General features: G+C 33.9%; 2 protein-coding genes across 3 annotated transcripts; both read right to left on the reverse strand.

Annotated features, from left to right (window-relative positions):
- Positions 1-82: 82 nt before the first annotated feature.
- Positions 83-6,426, reverse strand: LOC114419914. Its single transcript, XM_028385728.1, has 7 exons — positions 6,351-6,426; positions 5,845-5,884; positions 5,646-5,746; positions 3,530-3,722; positions 3,356-3,454; positions 2,966-3,130; positions 83-132 (listed from the first exon to the last, which is right to left on the reverse strand). Exons 1-7 carry the CDS (start codon positions 6,351-6,353, stop codon positions 83-85), a joined length of 651 nt encoding a protein of 216 aa, XP_028241529.1. The 5' UTR covers positions 6,354-6,426.
- On the reverse strand, positions 4,908-11,709 carry LOC114418638 (phosphoacetylglucosamine mutase-like). 2 transcript variants are annotated; one of them, XR_003668069.1, is made up of 9 exons: positions 10,931-11,709; positions 10,729-10,848; positions 10,162-10,304; positions 9,789-10,040; positions 8,824-9,236; positions 8,570-8,751; positions 8,203-8,299; positions 5,110-7,590; positions 4,908-5,011 (listed from the first exon to the last, which is right to left on the reverse strand). XR_003668069.1 is itself a non-coding variant. In XM_028384095.1 (8 exons), the coding sequence occupies exons 1-8, from the start codon at positions 11,252-11,254 to the stop codon at positions 7,436-7,438; spliced, it is 1,680 nt and encodes a 559-aa protein (XP_028239896.1). In that variant the 5' UTR covers positions 11,255-11,709; the 3' UTR covers positions 6,845-7,435. The 2 variants fall into 2 exon arrangements, 1 of the variants encoding a protein (XP_028239896.1); XM_028384095.1 differs by lacking the exon at positions 4,908-5,011 and having other exon boundaries at positions 6,845-7,590; positions 8,570-8,745.
- Positions 11,710-13,217: the final 1,508 nt, after the last annotated feature.

Genomic DNA, 13,217 nt, shown 5'->3' on the forward strand with positions numbered 1-13,217 from the left:
AGGAGAGTTGCAACTGCCATTGGCGAGTTAAGGGCAAGTTGCAACTCCCATTGGCGAGTTAGGGCAGAAGGATTAGCCATTACTAATGGCGATTTAAAGGCTTTATATACGCGAAATTCATTTCAATGTTGCCTGTGTGCTCAGATTTCAGTTTTTAAAATTGTGAGTGTTTAGGGATTCCGCATAAGGTTTCATCAGGTTTGTAATTTCGAAATTAATAATCTGTGTTATAATTTTTTTTAAGTATGTTGCTGTTTGCTCAGATTTGTCCGCATAAGGTTTCATATTTGTTGTAATTTGTGTTATAATTTTTTTTCAAAACTGTGAGTGTTTAGGGATTTATCTGCATAAGGTTTCATATTTGAGGCTTAAATATTTGAATCTAGTTTCAAAATTAATAATTTGTGTTATAATTTTTTGTAAATAATTTTTTGTAAGTAATTTTTATAGCAGTTTGAATGTATAGTTTTTATTAATTTTTTAATTAAATTAGTTTTATATTTTATTTCGTAGTTTCCAGTAAAATAATTTGTATTATAATTTTTTTTAAGTAATTTTTTGTAGCAGTTTGAATGTATAGCTTTTATGAAATTTTTAATTAAAATAGTTTTATATTTTATATGGTTGTTTGTGTGTATAAAAAGAAGAAATTTGTCATCAAATTTTTAATTAAATTACTTCAGTGTTGGTGTATATTCAAAACTAGATTTCAGCTTTCAAAAAGTGTGAGCGTTCTTGAGATTTAAATGTCCGCATAAGGTTTGAAATTTGCTTCTTGAGGCTTAAATTTGTGAATGAGGTTCGTAATTTTCAGTCAAATAATTTGTATTATAAAATAATTTTTAAGTCATTTTTTAGAGTAGTTTGAATTTATAGTTTTTAATAATTTTTTAATTAAATTATTTTTATATTTTATATGCTTGTTTGTGTGTATAAAATAGAAGAAATTTGTCATGATATTTATTTAAAGAAAATATTTGAGTCCCGAAAAAATTTGGTAAATATGAAATATTTAGTATATTTTTAATTAGATTAGGTTGGTGTTGATACTTTGTTAGTGTGTTAAAATTTGTAACATCATAATTATTTGAAGTAAGTATTTTGAGTGGAAATTTATTTTAATATAAAGTTATAGTAATTTTTTAATTAGATAAGATTGATCTTCATGATTTGCTGGTGTGTGTTAAAAATTTATGAGCATTCAACTTGAACGGTATTTAAAATTAATTTTTTCCCATTATATTTATTTGTAGTACGTATGTTGAAGTTATTATTGTGAAAATGAATTATTTATAAATAATACTAACTTTGTTTATGATTTATTTGGGCTTTAAAATTACTACCTTGGAATCGTTTATTTTTTTAAGTGTTTACCATCAAAAATATTTAAAGTTAATAATTTTTTTATAGAATACAATTTTGATGTCAAATTGTGTTAAAGAGACTTTTTGTGATTACATTTTACTATTTTGAATTTATTATGAATAATTAATTAAAATATTGTTTTTGTAGGTACACGATGAATTCGGTTATAACAGTGTTGTATTTCAATGGAAGGGTATATGAAGATAATGATGGTGTAATATTTGAAGGCAGTAAAAAAGCGATTCAGATTAAACGTGGAATTAGTTTCAATGCTTTAAAGAAAAAAATTGGAGACAAGGTAAAGTTACAAAATAATGAAATTATTTCTGCTATCAGTTGTAGATTTTTAGTGTCAGGAAAATATATTGCCTTACAAATTTGTGATGACGAAGACGTTGAAACGATGCTGGAAAGTTTTAAATGACAACAACAAATGTCAGTTCTAGAATTGTACATAGAAAAGGATGTGGCTGGTGGTTCAATGTTTCATTCTGCAAATTCGCTTACATCATGTGAAAATTATTTATCTAATGATGAGACACAACTGCCAACAAATATGAGCAATTTACATCTTGACGAAGATGATGATGATGATGATGATGATGATGATGATCTTGTGTCTAACTCATACGTTGAAGAGTCTTTAGACGAAGATGACAGTGTTGACGGTATATCTGATACAGACAATGAAATCCCCGACATGATTCCACCAGTAAGAATTGTTCACCCAGCAGAAGGTACAATTTCCTCTTAAAAAATACGTCAATACATTTATTATTTGACGACAATTGTATTAAAGACTAAATAAGTATGATTTGAATTTTTTTTTTGGACTATAAGGTGTACAAGGAATTCAAAATCCATTTTGGAATGATGCTTTGCATTATAATAATATCAATTGGAGTCATCCTGATGAGGAGGACATTTGTGGTTTGGAGATGCCATCCAGTTTTAATGTTGGCCAAGAATTATATGTTGGCATGGAATTTGATAGTAAAGATGCGGTCAAGAATGCAGTCAAACAATATGTTATGAAGATGCATCAAAGTTTCAAAGTGGTTGAAAGCAAATGGGACAAATATGTCGTTTGTTGCTTGAATAAAAATGCAGATTGTCCTTGCCCTTTCTATATGAGGGCAATTCTATCTAAAAAAATTGATTCATGGAAAGTCACTTAATGGGGTGGACCACACACATGTCTCAATATGACCATGACCTAAGATCACGAGAAGCTTGATTCAGATTTAATTGCCACTTGTGTAATAGGTACGTATTTTATGTTCATATTATGTTATTGCTTAGTCTTAATTGTCATTTAAATTTTGTTATTCTATTGACAGGCATGATCAAAGAAGATCCATCAATAAAAATTTCATTAATTCAAGAGAGGATTAACAGTGAATTTGCGTACAAGGTGTTGTACAAAAAAGCTTGGTTGGCGAAACAGAAAGCCATTGCAATTGAATATAGCGATTGTGATGAGTCATATGCGAAACTTTCGTCGTGGCTAACACACATGCAAAATCATTCTCCTGGATCATATTTTCAAATACTACATGACGATTTTATCGTTGAGAATACGGTTAGTCGCGAACACCGTCAGTTTCATAGAGTTTTTTGGACATCATACAAGTTGACGACACCCATTTGTACGGCAAATACCGTGGGACCCTCTTAATGGCCACATCACAAGATGGAAATGGTGGTGTCCTTCCTCTAGCATTCGTAAGTGCAGCAAGCTTTGGGTAGAAGAATGATGGATAATCTTGATCCAATCAAGGATAACTATTTTCTGAAAAAAGCAAGAAAGAGACCGAGACTTTCTGATGTTGTTGTTTTCTCAAAATCACATATTTGACCCTATTTTCTTTGGTAACTCATTTTCTAATTACTACCTAACAAATATTTTGAAAGAAAATAACTCTTAATATACGCGGGATAGGAGCAGGTAGATCCATATTAAAAAGCTGCAAAATTTGGCAAAGGATACATCCAGATCTTATGCGATCGAGTTCTCCATTGAAAATAATCAGTTTCCGTTCAGTGTTCAAGACCTCCTCTTTATAAAGTTCTTCCACAACGAGTATTTCTGAAATACAAGGGAGCAGTAATCATGATACTTTCATTGTTTAAATCAACAAGAACAAAGGGTATTTAGATTTACCATTGGCATTAAAATATGGGTAGCTAACCAAGAAATGTTCATCTCCGGTCTTCACCCTGTCTGACATTTTTATTTTCTCAACAAAGCCAAAATCTTCAAAAAATGAAGGATTTGTCAAATAGTCCAACTTAAAAGAACATCCACTAAAAACTGATTGTCTGGCAAAGTCAACTTCGCTAGCCTCTGGAAAAAACTGATCAAAAGGTCATGCATCAATTTTAACTGGAAGTGATGAAGTTGAATTATGTCAATAAAAACATTTTGCATGGCCATCTTTAGAGAACAGGACTAACTTTTCTAGATAACAAACATATGAAGAAGGGGGAGACCGCATACATAAACAAGAAAGTTAGAGCTATTTGGAACAATCAAACTATGGAATTAAATCTTGGCATCTAGGTGTATCGATCATAATTGATGTATATATGCTGAGTTGGAATTATACAGCAAGAGACTTGTAACTAACATTAAACATAGTTAGATTGTATGCTAAGAAAAAGAAAACTAAAACAACAAAAAGTTCCTAGTTATTTGAAAAATGCAAGGAGCACAAAACCCTTTTTTACATGTAGAGAAAGCTTTTCATCCAGAAACACATTCCAGGGGCACAAAGAAGAACAATTCTTTAAATCAAGAAGATTACTATTCTTGTTCGTGTGGCTTTCTCTGAACTAATGAAGCGGTCACAAAATTCACGAATCAATTGCATGCTCTCAGTCATTTCAATTCCACCTTCCCCATCACCTGTGATGTAATGAGTGAGATGAATCAATTTCCATTTAGATTGAAACAATGATAAAACAGGGCTCAAACCAAAAAAATGAAACTGAAACATGTAGAACCTGGCACAGATCCGAGTCCAGCTGTGGGAAACTCAATCTCCTGTTTTTTTTTATCAGCAAAAGTATTATATATATATATAAATGGGAGTACCAGAGGTACTAATGTTACAGAATAGGTTTATAGGCATTCTACTGGATCCAGTAGGGATTTCGACCTTATAGGATCCAAGCTAGTTACCATATGTACCAATATACAATCCATCAACTAATGAAGAAGGGGGAGACCGCATACATAAACAAGAAAGTTAGAGCTATTTGGAACAATCAAACTATGGAATTAAATTTTGGCATCTAGGTGTATCGATCATAATTGATGTATATATGCTGAGTTGGAATTATAAAGCAAGAGACTTGTAACTAACATTAAACATAGTTAGATTGTATGCTAAGAAAAAGAAAACTAAAACAACAAAAAGTTCCTAGTTATTTGAAAAATGCAAGGAGCACAAAACCCTTTTTTACATGTAGAGAAAGCTTTTCATCCAGAAACACATTCCAGGGGCACAAAGAAGAACAATTCTTTAAATCAAGAAGATTACTATTCTTGTTCGTGTGGCTTTCTCTGAACTAATGAAGCGGTCACAAAATTCACGAATCAATTGCATGCTCTCAGTCATTTCAATTCCACCTTCCCCATCACCTGTGATGTAATGAGTGAGATGAATCAATTTCCATTTAGATTGAAACAATGATAAAACAGGGCTCAAACCAAAAAAATGAAACTGAAACATGTAGAACCTGGCACAGACCCGAGTCCAGCTGTGGGAAACTCAATCTCCTGTTTTTTTTATCAGCAAAAGTATTATATATATATAAATGGGAGTACCAGAGGTACTAATGTTACAGAATAGGTTTATAGGCAACCTACTGGATCCAGTAGGGATTTCGACCTTATAGGATCCAAGCTAGTTACCATATGTACCAATATACAATCCATCAACTAATGAAGAAGGGGGAGACCGCATACATAAACAAGAAAGTTAGAGCTATTTGGAACAATCAAACTATGGAATTAAATTTTGGCATCTAGGTGTATCGATCATAATTGATGTATATATGCTGAGTTGGAATTATAAAGCAAGAGACTTGTAACTAACATTAAACATAGTTAGATTGTATGCTAAGAAAAAGAAAACTAAAACAACAAAAAGTTCCTAGTTATTTGAAAAATGCAAGGAGCACAAAACCCTTTTTTACATGTAGAGAAAGCTTTTCATCCAGAAACACATTCCAGGGGCACAAAGAAGAACAATTCTTTAAATCAAGAAGATTACTATTCTTGTTCGTGTGGCTTTCTCTGAACTAATGAAGCGGTCACAAAATTCACGAATCAATTGCATGCTCTCAGTCATTTCAATTCCACCTTCCCCATCACCTGTGATGTAATGAGTGAGATGAATCAATTTCCATTTAGATTGAAACAATGATAAAACAGGGCTCAAACCAAAAAAATGAAACTGAAACATGTAGAACCTGGCACAGACCCGAGTCCAGCTGTGGGAAACTCAATCTCCTGTTTTTTTTATCAGCAAAAGTATTATATATATATAAATGGGAGTACCAGAGGTACTAATGTTACAGAATAGGTTTATAGGCAACCTACTGGATCCAGTAGGGATTTCGACCTTATAGGATCCAAGCTAGTTACCATATGTACCAATATACAATCCATCAACTAATGAGCTGTCCTATTTTCCAAAACCTACATTTAGATTACTAGACCATTGGTTGTAGTGCATTACAAAATCTGTCTCCCTTGCTCTAAGCCATGACCATACTAGGAACACTGCATCTTCCAACAGCTTGCTTCCATTGAAAGAATCATTTGAAAAGATGATTCTGTTTCTGTGCTGCCAAATGGTCCAGGTTAAGATGGTTTCATTACAGGCTCTATAATAGATTAGCTCCTCACTTTAGTGTGTGCAACTTTAGTTCTGGATTCCTAATTCCTAATAAAACTACTATCATATGTTACTCACCATTAGCTGTCTGTTATCCTTTATAGCCAAATCTGCAGCTACTCTGGCCTGTTGGTTGATTCAATAACAAAGACACCAATCTTGGTGTTCAATTAGCATGTGTCTGAGTGTACATGATACACAACTATAAGTCCAACCATTTTTTCTTATATTGTTTAGGGTGGTTTAAATACCTTTTCCATTCTTGTAAATATACTACTTGTTTTCACTTTTAATCTTTGTAATTTTCTTTCTTTTGTTTATAATCCCAATAATGTTGAAACTTTCTGTTTTTATTCTTCTGTTACAAAAAAATGCTTATGCGACTCCTTCGAAGTGTTGCCACATAGGAATGCCACGTTACAAATTGCTTACATAGCAACATTAGATGGAACCAAATAAATGTTTATCTAAAGGAGACTGATGAAATATTTGAATATTTCCTGGATTATGACTACAAAAATTGCATATTTGTAGGTTCGAAACCTTTTTTATTGAGTAAAATTTACCTGCTCTGTCGATCAACACAGGATTGACATATAACAAATTAACAAAACCACCACTACATCGGTCCATCAATATCAAAGTTGAATGTTGCAATGAACAAAAGATTGGTGCAAAGGGAGGACAATGAAACACTTAATTGTTCCAGAAGCTCAGAGTAATCAGCAGGGAAAGGCACATCAGTCTCAACAGAGGCATTACCATCTTTCGATACAGAACATGTTGCTGTTTTTCAGATTCTGGGTGCCACTGAAGAAGCAGTAGCTCCTCTAATTCTGATAACCCCATCATTTTTCAGGGAAAAAGTTTCCAACTTGGCACCCTACAGGTTCAGATTAGCATTCGGGTACAGTGGAAGGGAATTTTGGAGCAAAATTTTAAGAAAATTAAGCCTTTTTTATTTCTGCTATTTATGTAATTTTTCTGGCAATTGGGTAAGAGTGTTCAAGAAGATTTTCAAATACTCTCGGATAAGCTTAGTAAAATGCAGGAGAAAATTTATTGGAAAATCACGATGGCTAGCTAAGTTTCAAAGCCAAGTACATTCTGTTGTAATGTCAAATGGAAATTAAAAAGACACAGAAGGAGGAGCTGTTGTGATGTCACGAGCTATTGAACCCTAAGAATTGATCCACAAGCTTAGCCACACAGTTGGCAAGTGTATCAGCTGCTTCCTGTGTGGATGCCTCAGCATACACACGAACAACATCTTCAGTGCCAGATGGTCGCACAAAGCATCGACCTTGGGGGTCCTTAGCTGTAAATGCAGAAGAGGAAAGAGTATCAAGCTGCAATATTAGTAAACTGAAATTCTGCACTTTAATCTTTCACACTAAAAGGCTTTCATGGATGGATGAAACTGACAAATATCTCGCAGTCAGTGAAATTTTGCCAAGCCACTTGGACTTGATAACAGTAATAGTATAATCCCATAAACAAGACACCAACTTTTCAGAAATATAACATTCAATTTTGGTATTATTTAGGCCTCCTTGCCTCCCTCACTCTGCCCATTCTTGGTGGTTTCACAAATAAAAGCAAGCAAGCAATGATAAAACCAAAAAACAATGTTGTCTTTGAACAAAACAATGCAATATATACACATTACAAAAACAAGCCTCCAACAAATCTTGCAAAATTGGTGTGGAGAAATGTCACTAGCCTCCCTCTCCCTTCGGCCTCCTTCAATCAGTGGGGAGAAGTGCAACTGGTCTCAATGTCAGAAGGAGTGGTGCCATACTATGTTACTACATTTTTCTTTTCATTAATCTTAGACACTTGTTGAATCAATGTGAAAGTTGGTAAAACACATTGGTAATTCAAACAAACATGTCGCACAAATTGAAAAGAAGGAATTGAAAAAAGATACCAGTTTCTTCATTTATGGCTTCTTGTAGACCCGGAGGGCTCACAACCACAGTTTCTGCATTTGTTGTAACAACAGCCGTTCTGTCAGCAACTTTGACCTGACAGTTGAGAAAAGCCAAACCAAGCATTAATTTCTGAATTTCCATGAATTAATTAGTAAAAACAAATAAATTGACACTAGAATGATAATCACATATATTACATTGGCACATGCATGCTAAGGGAGGGAAGATTAAAATATTTAAATTGAATAGTAACTTCAATCCATATGCTAAGGGAGGGACCACACTATTTTCTTATAAATAAGTTTCAGACAGCAGTGCAAAAAATTCTAGTTACAGAAAAGATAAAAGATAATAATGATTGACCTTGAGCTGCTTGCTGGGTAAATCATGATAAAGTTCATTCCATTTATTTATTGACCATCCCATATGCTGTAATATGACTTCCACCAAGAGCAATCCACTCAAAGCATCTCCAACAGCTTGATTGATCAACTTACTAAGAGCCAATAATCTCAGAGCAGCTTTTTCCCCTTCTGAACCTAAAACTAACAATCACACATTTATGTTTAGTTGAATCTTGTAAGTGAAGTGAAAATAGTCAGAACCTCAGAACAAACCTTTGGATCCTAAAGAAATCTCATTAGTTCTAGCCTCCAACGACTCTATGAAAGATTCTGAAAATAAGACAGTTCCATGGCCATTTGCCTCAAAGTAGATACCAATATCAAATTCGGTGGCTTTTTCATGCAGATATTTCACTCCAGTTGGAGTAAAATTGACTTCAAGTCCCAACAGTTTAAGGTAATTAGTAGATGCCCCATTTGCATAAGCAGTCTGTATGACACCAACATGGGCTTGGTGGCAATTTTTCATGTCTTCTTTCTCATTAAGAAAGCTTAGTTGCTCCCTAATAAATAAGGCAAACAGGGATAGTATCTTGTCCCCATCAACAAGGTCAATCCTACCACTGCTTTTAGGTGGCACAATAAAATAAACCAGCCGATCAGCATCTCCATCCAAACTAACACACCTACAAACTAGAACTAGCTCCATTAGTAAAGACCATAATAAAGAACACCAATATAACAACACTAAAAGAATACATATACTAAAATGGTAGGGCTAACTTATCCAGCTTTCAGTAAGACCTCCTCCTACTTCCCCTAACCTGCACATATCACAGACACCCTCCCCCCTACCAATTAAAAATGGAAAAAAAAAATTACTTACAAGCCAGAAGCCTAGTCCTTTTAAGTCGAATGTTTTTGTTTATTATTTTTTTTAAGTGAAATTATTTCAAGGATTATGTTAACAACTATCAATTCATGGTTACAAATTTGTAAGTTTCAATGAACAACAAGCCTTCCATTTCTACAATTGTGGTTGGAATTACTTGCGGTAAGGTAGCCATGCAGAATTGCAGACTGATTAAATTGTTAGAAAGAAAATCTAAACATATTTATTGGAATATTACTGGGATGCAGATATACACTTCATAATTTCATATTAGTACAGAAATGTCAAGCAGCATGCCTTGCCTGCATGAACTTCACTTCTAACACAAGATTATCAGCAGACTAACCTTATCCCAGTGTCTTTAGAACCAAAGTTGTTTGGAAGAACCTTCTCTTTTTGCACATAATCAGCACCAACTCCATCATTCAGTACACCTCCATCTTCACTGCTGTTCCGAACCTCAATAATCAAACCATTCAACAATTTCCCTAAATCTTTAAGTTTCACTCCACCAACCCCATTAGCTCCATCCACGACCACTTTGTCGTTCACCCCATCAAACTTACATTTTTCAGCTGGGATCAAATCCACTAAGCACCTGATCCAATCACACAATGACCCTAAAAGGATGTGCTCATTGATGGTTTAAAAATCAACAAAAGAAAGGAACAACATGAAGCAATGTTCATCTACCACAAGAATATCAGGATTGGACTAACCTGAATGAGCTTGAAAGCTGTTCAAAGTAATCCTGCTCTGAAGCTTTCATACCCTTATTTCTAGCACGAACCATCCAATGCAATTGTGGAGTTGTCAAGATTCCCATATCCGTCGCAACAGCTCCAACAATTGAAGTGACGCCCTTCATTTTCATTCAATTATATGTAATTAAAATCCACTCAATAAAATAAAAGATGGTGGAATTTCCCAATCATATATGATTCTCAAGGTTTTAAATTGAGGTTGTAGTTTCATCAAGTTTATTGACATTGAGGGAATAGCAGACAAATGCAGCTCATGCAACCACAATTGCGGTCGCAAATACTCCAAATACCTTGACATTGCTGCTGAAATCATAGTAGCAGACCATTTTCTAAAATTATGATGACTCTTATACCCTCAAGGTTATAAAAAAGGGTCTGCAACAGTGATTTCAGCCACAACGTCACGATTTTTGGGGTGTTTGGTTGTCTTCAACCCAACTGTGACCAACTTGACCGCATTTGTCCACTCAATGTCAAGGAGCGCCAAGAAACTGTGATTGTAATTTAAAACCTTGCTCATGCCTGTTTAGCTGCTTGAAGCAAAGCATCTCCACTTGGTCTCGTGTCTCTCCCCAAAAGCACTTCGACTTGCCAGTCCCCATCCACCGAGATTCCTTCTTTCTCCACGAATTCATTTATCAACTGTACATAACCACATTCGCCAAACACGGTTTCAACAAAAAAGATAGTGTGGGAAGAAATTATTAGTGTTAAGCTAACTAACCAGGAGGAGGTGTTGGGGAGAAGGGGCGTTGGCGAGGGCGTCGGCGAAGGGTTCCCAATGCTGAGAGAGCATGCCGCCGCTTGCGTCAGCGATTTTGACTCCATTATCGGAGACTTTGTTGTGTGAGGCGGTGATCATGAGACCAATGACGGAGCGAGTCTTGAGCGATCTAAGGGCTGCAAGGATTCCCACTCTGTACACCGTCGATTGGAGAAGTGATGCATCGGCTCTGAAGCCCGCAGTGCCGTACGATAGCTTCACTCCTTTGGGGGGCCAAAAGTGAGAAGCTGAGCTGAGAAGCAAACACTGTTGTTCTTCGTTCATGGCGGAACACACACAGATTGCTTGTTTAGATCTTCACTCCTTTTGGTGTGTTTTGTGCAAATGTTAGTTTGTTAGAATGACTTGGGGGAATTCGAATTTGCAATCTCTTCCCCTCCCTTCTTTCTTTCCCAGCCGAGGGCTAACTTTAAATCTCCCCGTTTTGTTTTGTTTTTCAGCACCGCGATCTGGATTATCATGGAAGCACTCGATCGATGTGGGAGCGGGCGTGATCGACGCGGATTGCAGGGGTCCCGTAGGGGTGATACTGTTCAACCATTAAGACACTGATTTTGAAGTAAAAGTTGGTGACAGGGTTGCACAGATGATAATCCAGCAGATCGTGATGCCGGAGGTTGTTGAGGTTCAGGATTTGGATTCTACACTCAGAGCTGAAGGTGGCTTCGGATCCACTGGAGTTTAGGAATAGATATAGTTTTAACAAAAAAGGGAATAAACCCCAGCCGGAAACTATTATAAGTTAATAATTTGTATTCGTTGATTTAGTTTTAATTCTTATTAATTGTTTTTTATTAGAGAAAATAAATTATGCACTCTAGTATAAATTATACAAAATTTATTAATTTTATTAATTAAATAAAATAATTTAAATAATAATTTATGTTTGATAAATTTTTTATTTTTTAAAATAATTTAAAAGATAATTTATAATAATCAGATGACGATACACACATTTTTAATCATGACGGTTTCTTTTGAGAATCATATTTCAAGGTAATTAATTATTCATTATTTTTTCATTGCTATACCGAAAGAAATTTTTTAAATTTTCAAGGACATGGTGTTGTGTGAGTAAACCAACAAGACCACAAGGAACGTGCAAATCTAGACGAGACTCATCACATCGATTATGACATTGCACACTTTAAAACAAATTTATTTATGGAAAGAAGATATTTTTGAAAAACAAATTGAAAAGGAGAGTGAATAAGAAAAGGTGAGAAGTGGATATAGCAACTTCTTTTTAATTAGTTTAGATTTTTTTAAAAAAAAAAACTTTGTGATACTTATTAGTTATTAAGTATACTAAATATACAGTAAAAACGTATACTAAATATTAAAACTCATAAAAGTATTTTTTATAATAATTTTTTAAAAATAAATTAATGTCCTAAAATTTAGAGATATAAATAAGTGATGTAAAGTATAAGATTATCTGGTGCTTAGTTTTAACGATAACAAATAATATATAGCTAGAGAGCAAGGAAAAGCATCCAACTAATCCAGTTTCACCAATCCTGTTAGGCTGTTTTGGTAAAATTATGATATTTTCATAAAGACTAAACATATTTATGTACTACAAATTTTCTTAATGATTTGCCTAATGTAATAACTTGATACGTCTTAACATGTCCATCTATATTAGTATATTAAAACCTTCGTCTGTCACATGATTTGTCTGATAAGAACTTCAAGACTTTAAGGCATCTTCAACATTATAAGTTTGATGGCGTATCCTACAAACAAGAGTCTTTGTAGTCTTAAAAAAACCAAAAAGATAGAACTTATCAACTCTCTTACATCAAAGAGCATGATTCACATCAAATAACAGTGGACTAGACAACATTACAAAGAAAATAAATAAATATAAGTATAAGTATGAAAAAATTTACATGTCATACAAAGTAAAAAATAAATAAAATAATATATTTGTCAAAACGGGAAAAACATTTAATGCATGAACATTCATTTAAAATAAGAGGAAAAAAAAAAAAGCTTTCACAAAGATTAGTTTTCAACATTGTATATATAAATCTCAAGAGTCAACAAGTCAGAGATTTTTTTAGATGCTAATTTATTTTCAATTATTTGAAAAACATTTTCTATAAAACTAGTAAATATTATTAATTAGTAGAAATCTTTATTATTGTCAATAATGGTAATCTCGGTTAGTGAGAGGAACCACCAATATAAATATTCTTGTTTCCTTTTTTCATTTCCCTCT

Source organism: Glycine soja, chromosome 7 (genome assembly GCF_004193775.1).
Source record: "Glycine soja cultivar W05 chromosome 7, ASM419377v2, whole genome shotgun sequence".
NCBI classification, from domain to species: domain Eukaryota; kingdom Viridiplantae; phylum Streptophyta; class Magnoliopsida; order Fabales; family Fabaceae; genus Glycine; species Glycine soja.

Bases quoted from the DNA above. Each gene is read 5' to 3' on its own strand.
- LOC114418638 (XM_028384095.1), bottom strand. From the start codon at position 11,254: ATGAACGAAGAACAACAGTGTTTGCTTCTCAGCTCAGCTTCTCACTTT. The intron at 8,746-8,823 runs GTTTGTTCTGAG...TGTTAGTTTTAG, and splicing joins GATTTCTTTAGGATCCAAAG to GTTCAGAAGGGGAAAAAGCT. The intron at 7,591-8,202 runs GTATCTTTTTTC...CTGCATTTACAG, and splicing joins AGCCATAAATGAAGAAACTG to CTAAGGACCCCCAAGGTCGA.
- LOC114419914 (XM_028385728.1), bottom strand. The intron at 5,747-5,844 runs GTTCTACATGTT...ATTACATCACAG, and splicing joins TGGACTCGGGTCTGTGCCAG to GTGATGGGGAAGGTGGAATT. The intron at 3,131-3,355 runs GTATCCTTTGCC...GATTGGATCAAG, and splicing joins CGATCGCATAAGATCTGGAT to ATTATCCATCATTCTTCTAC.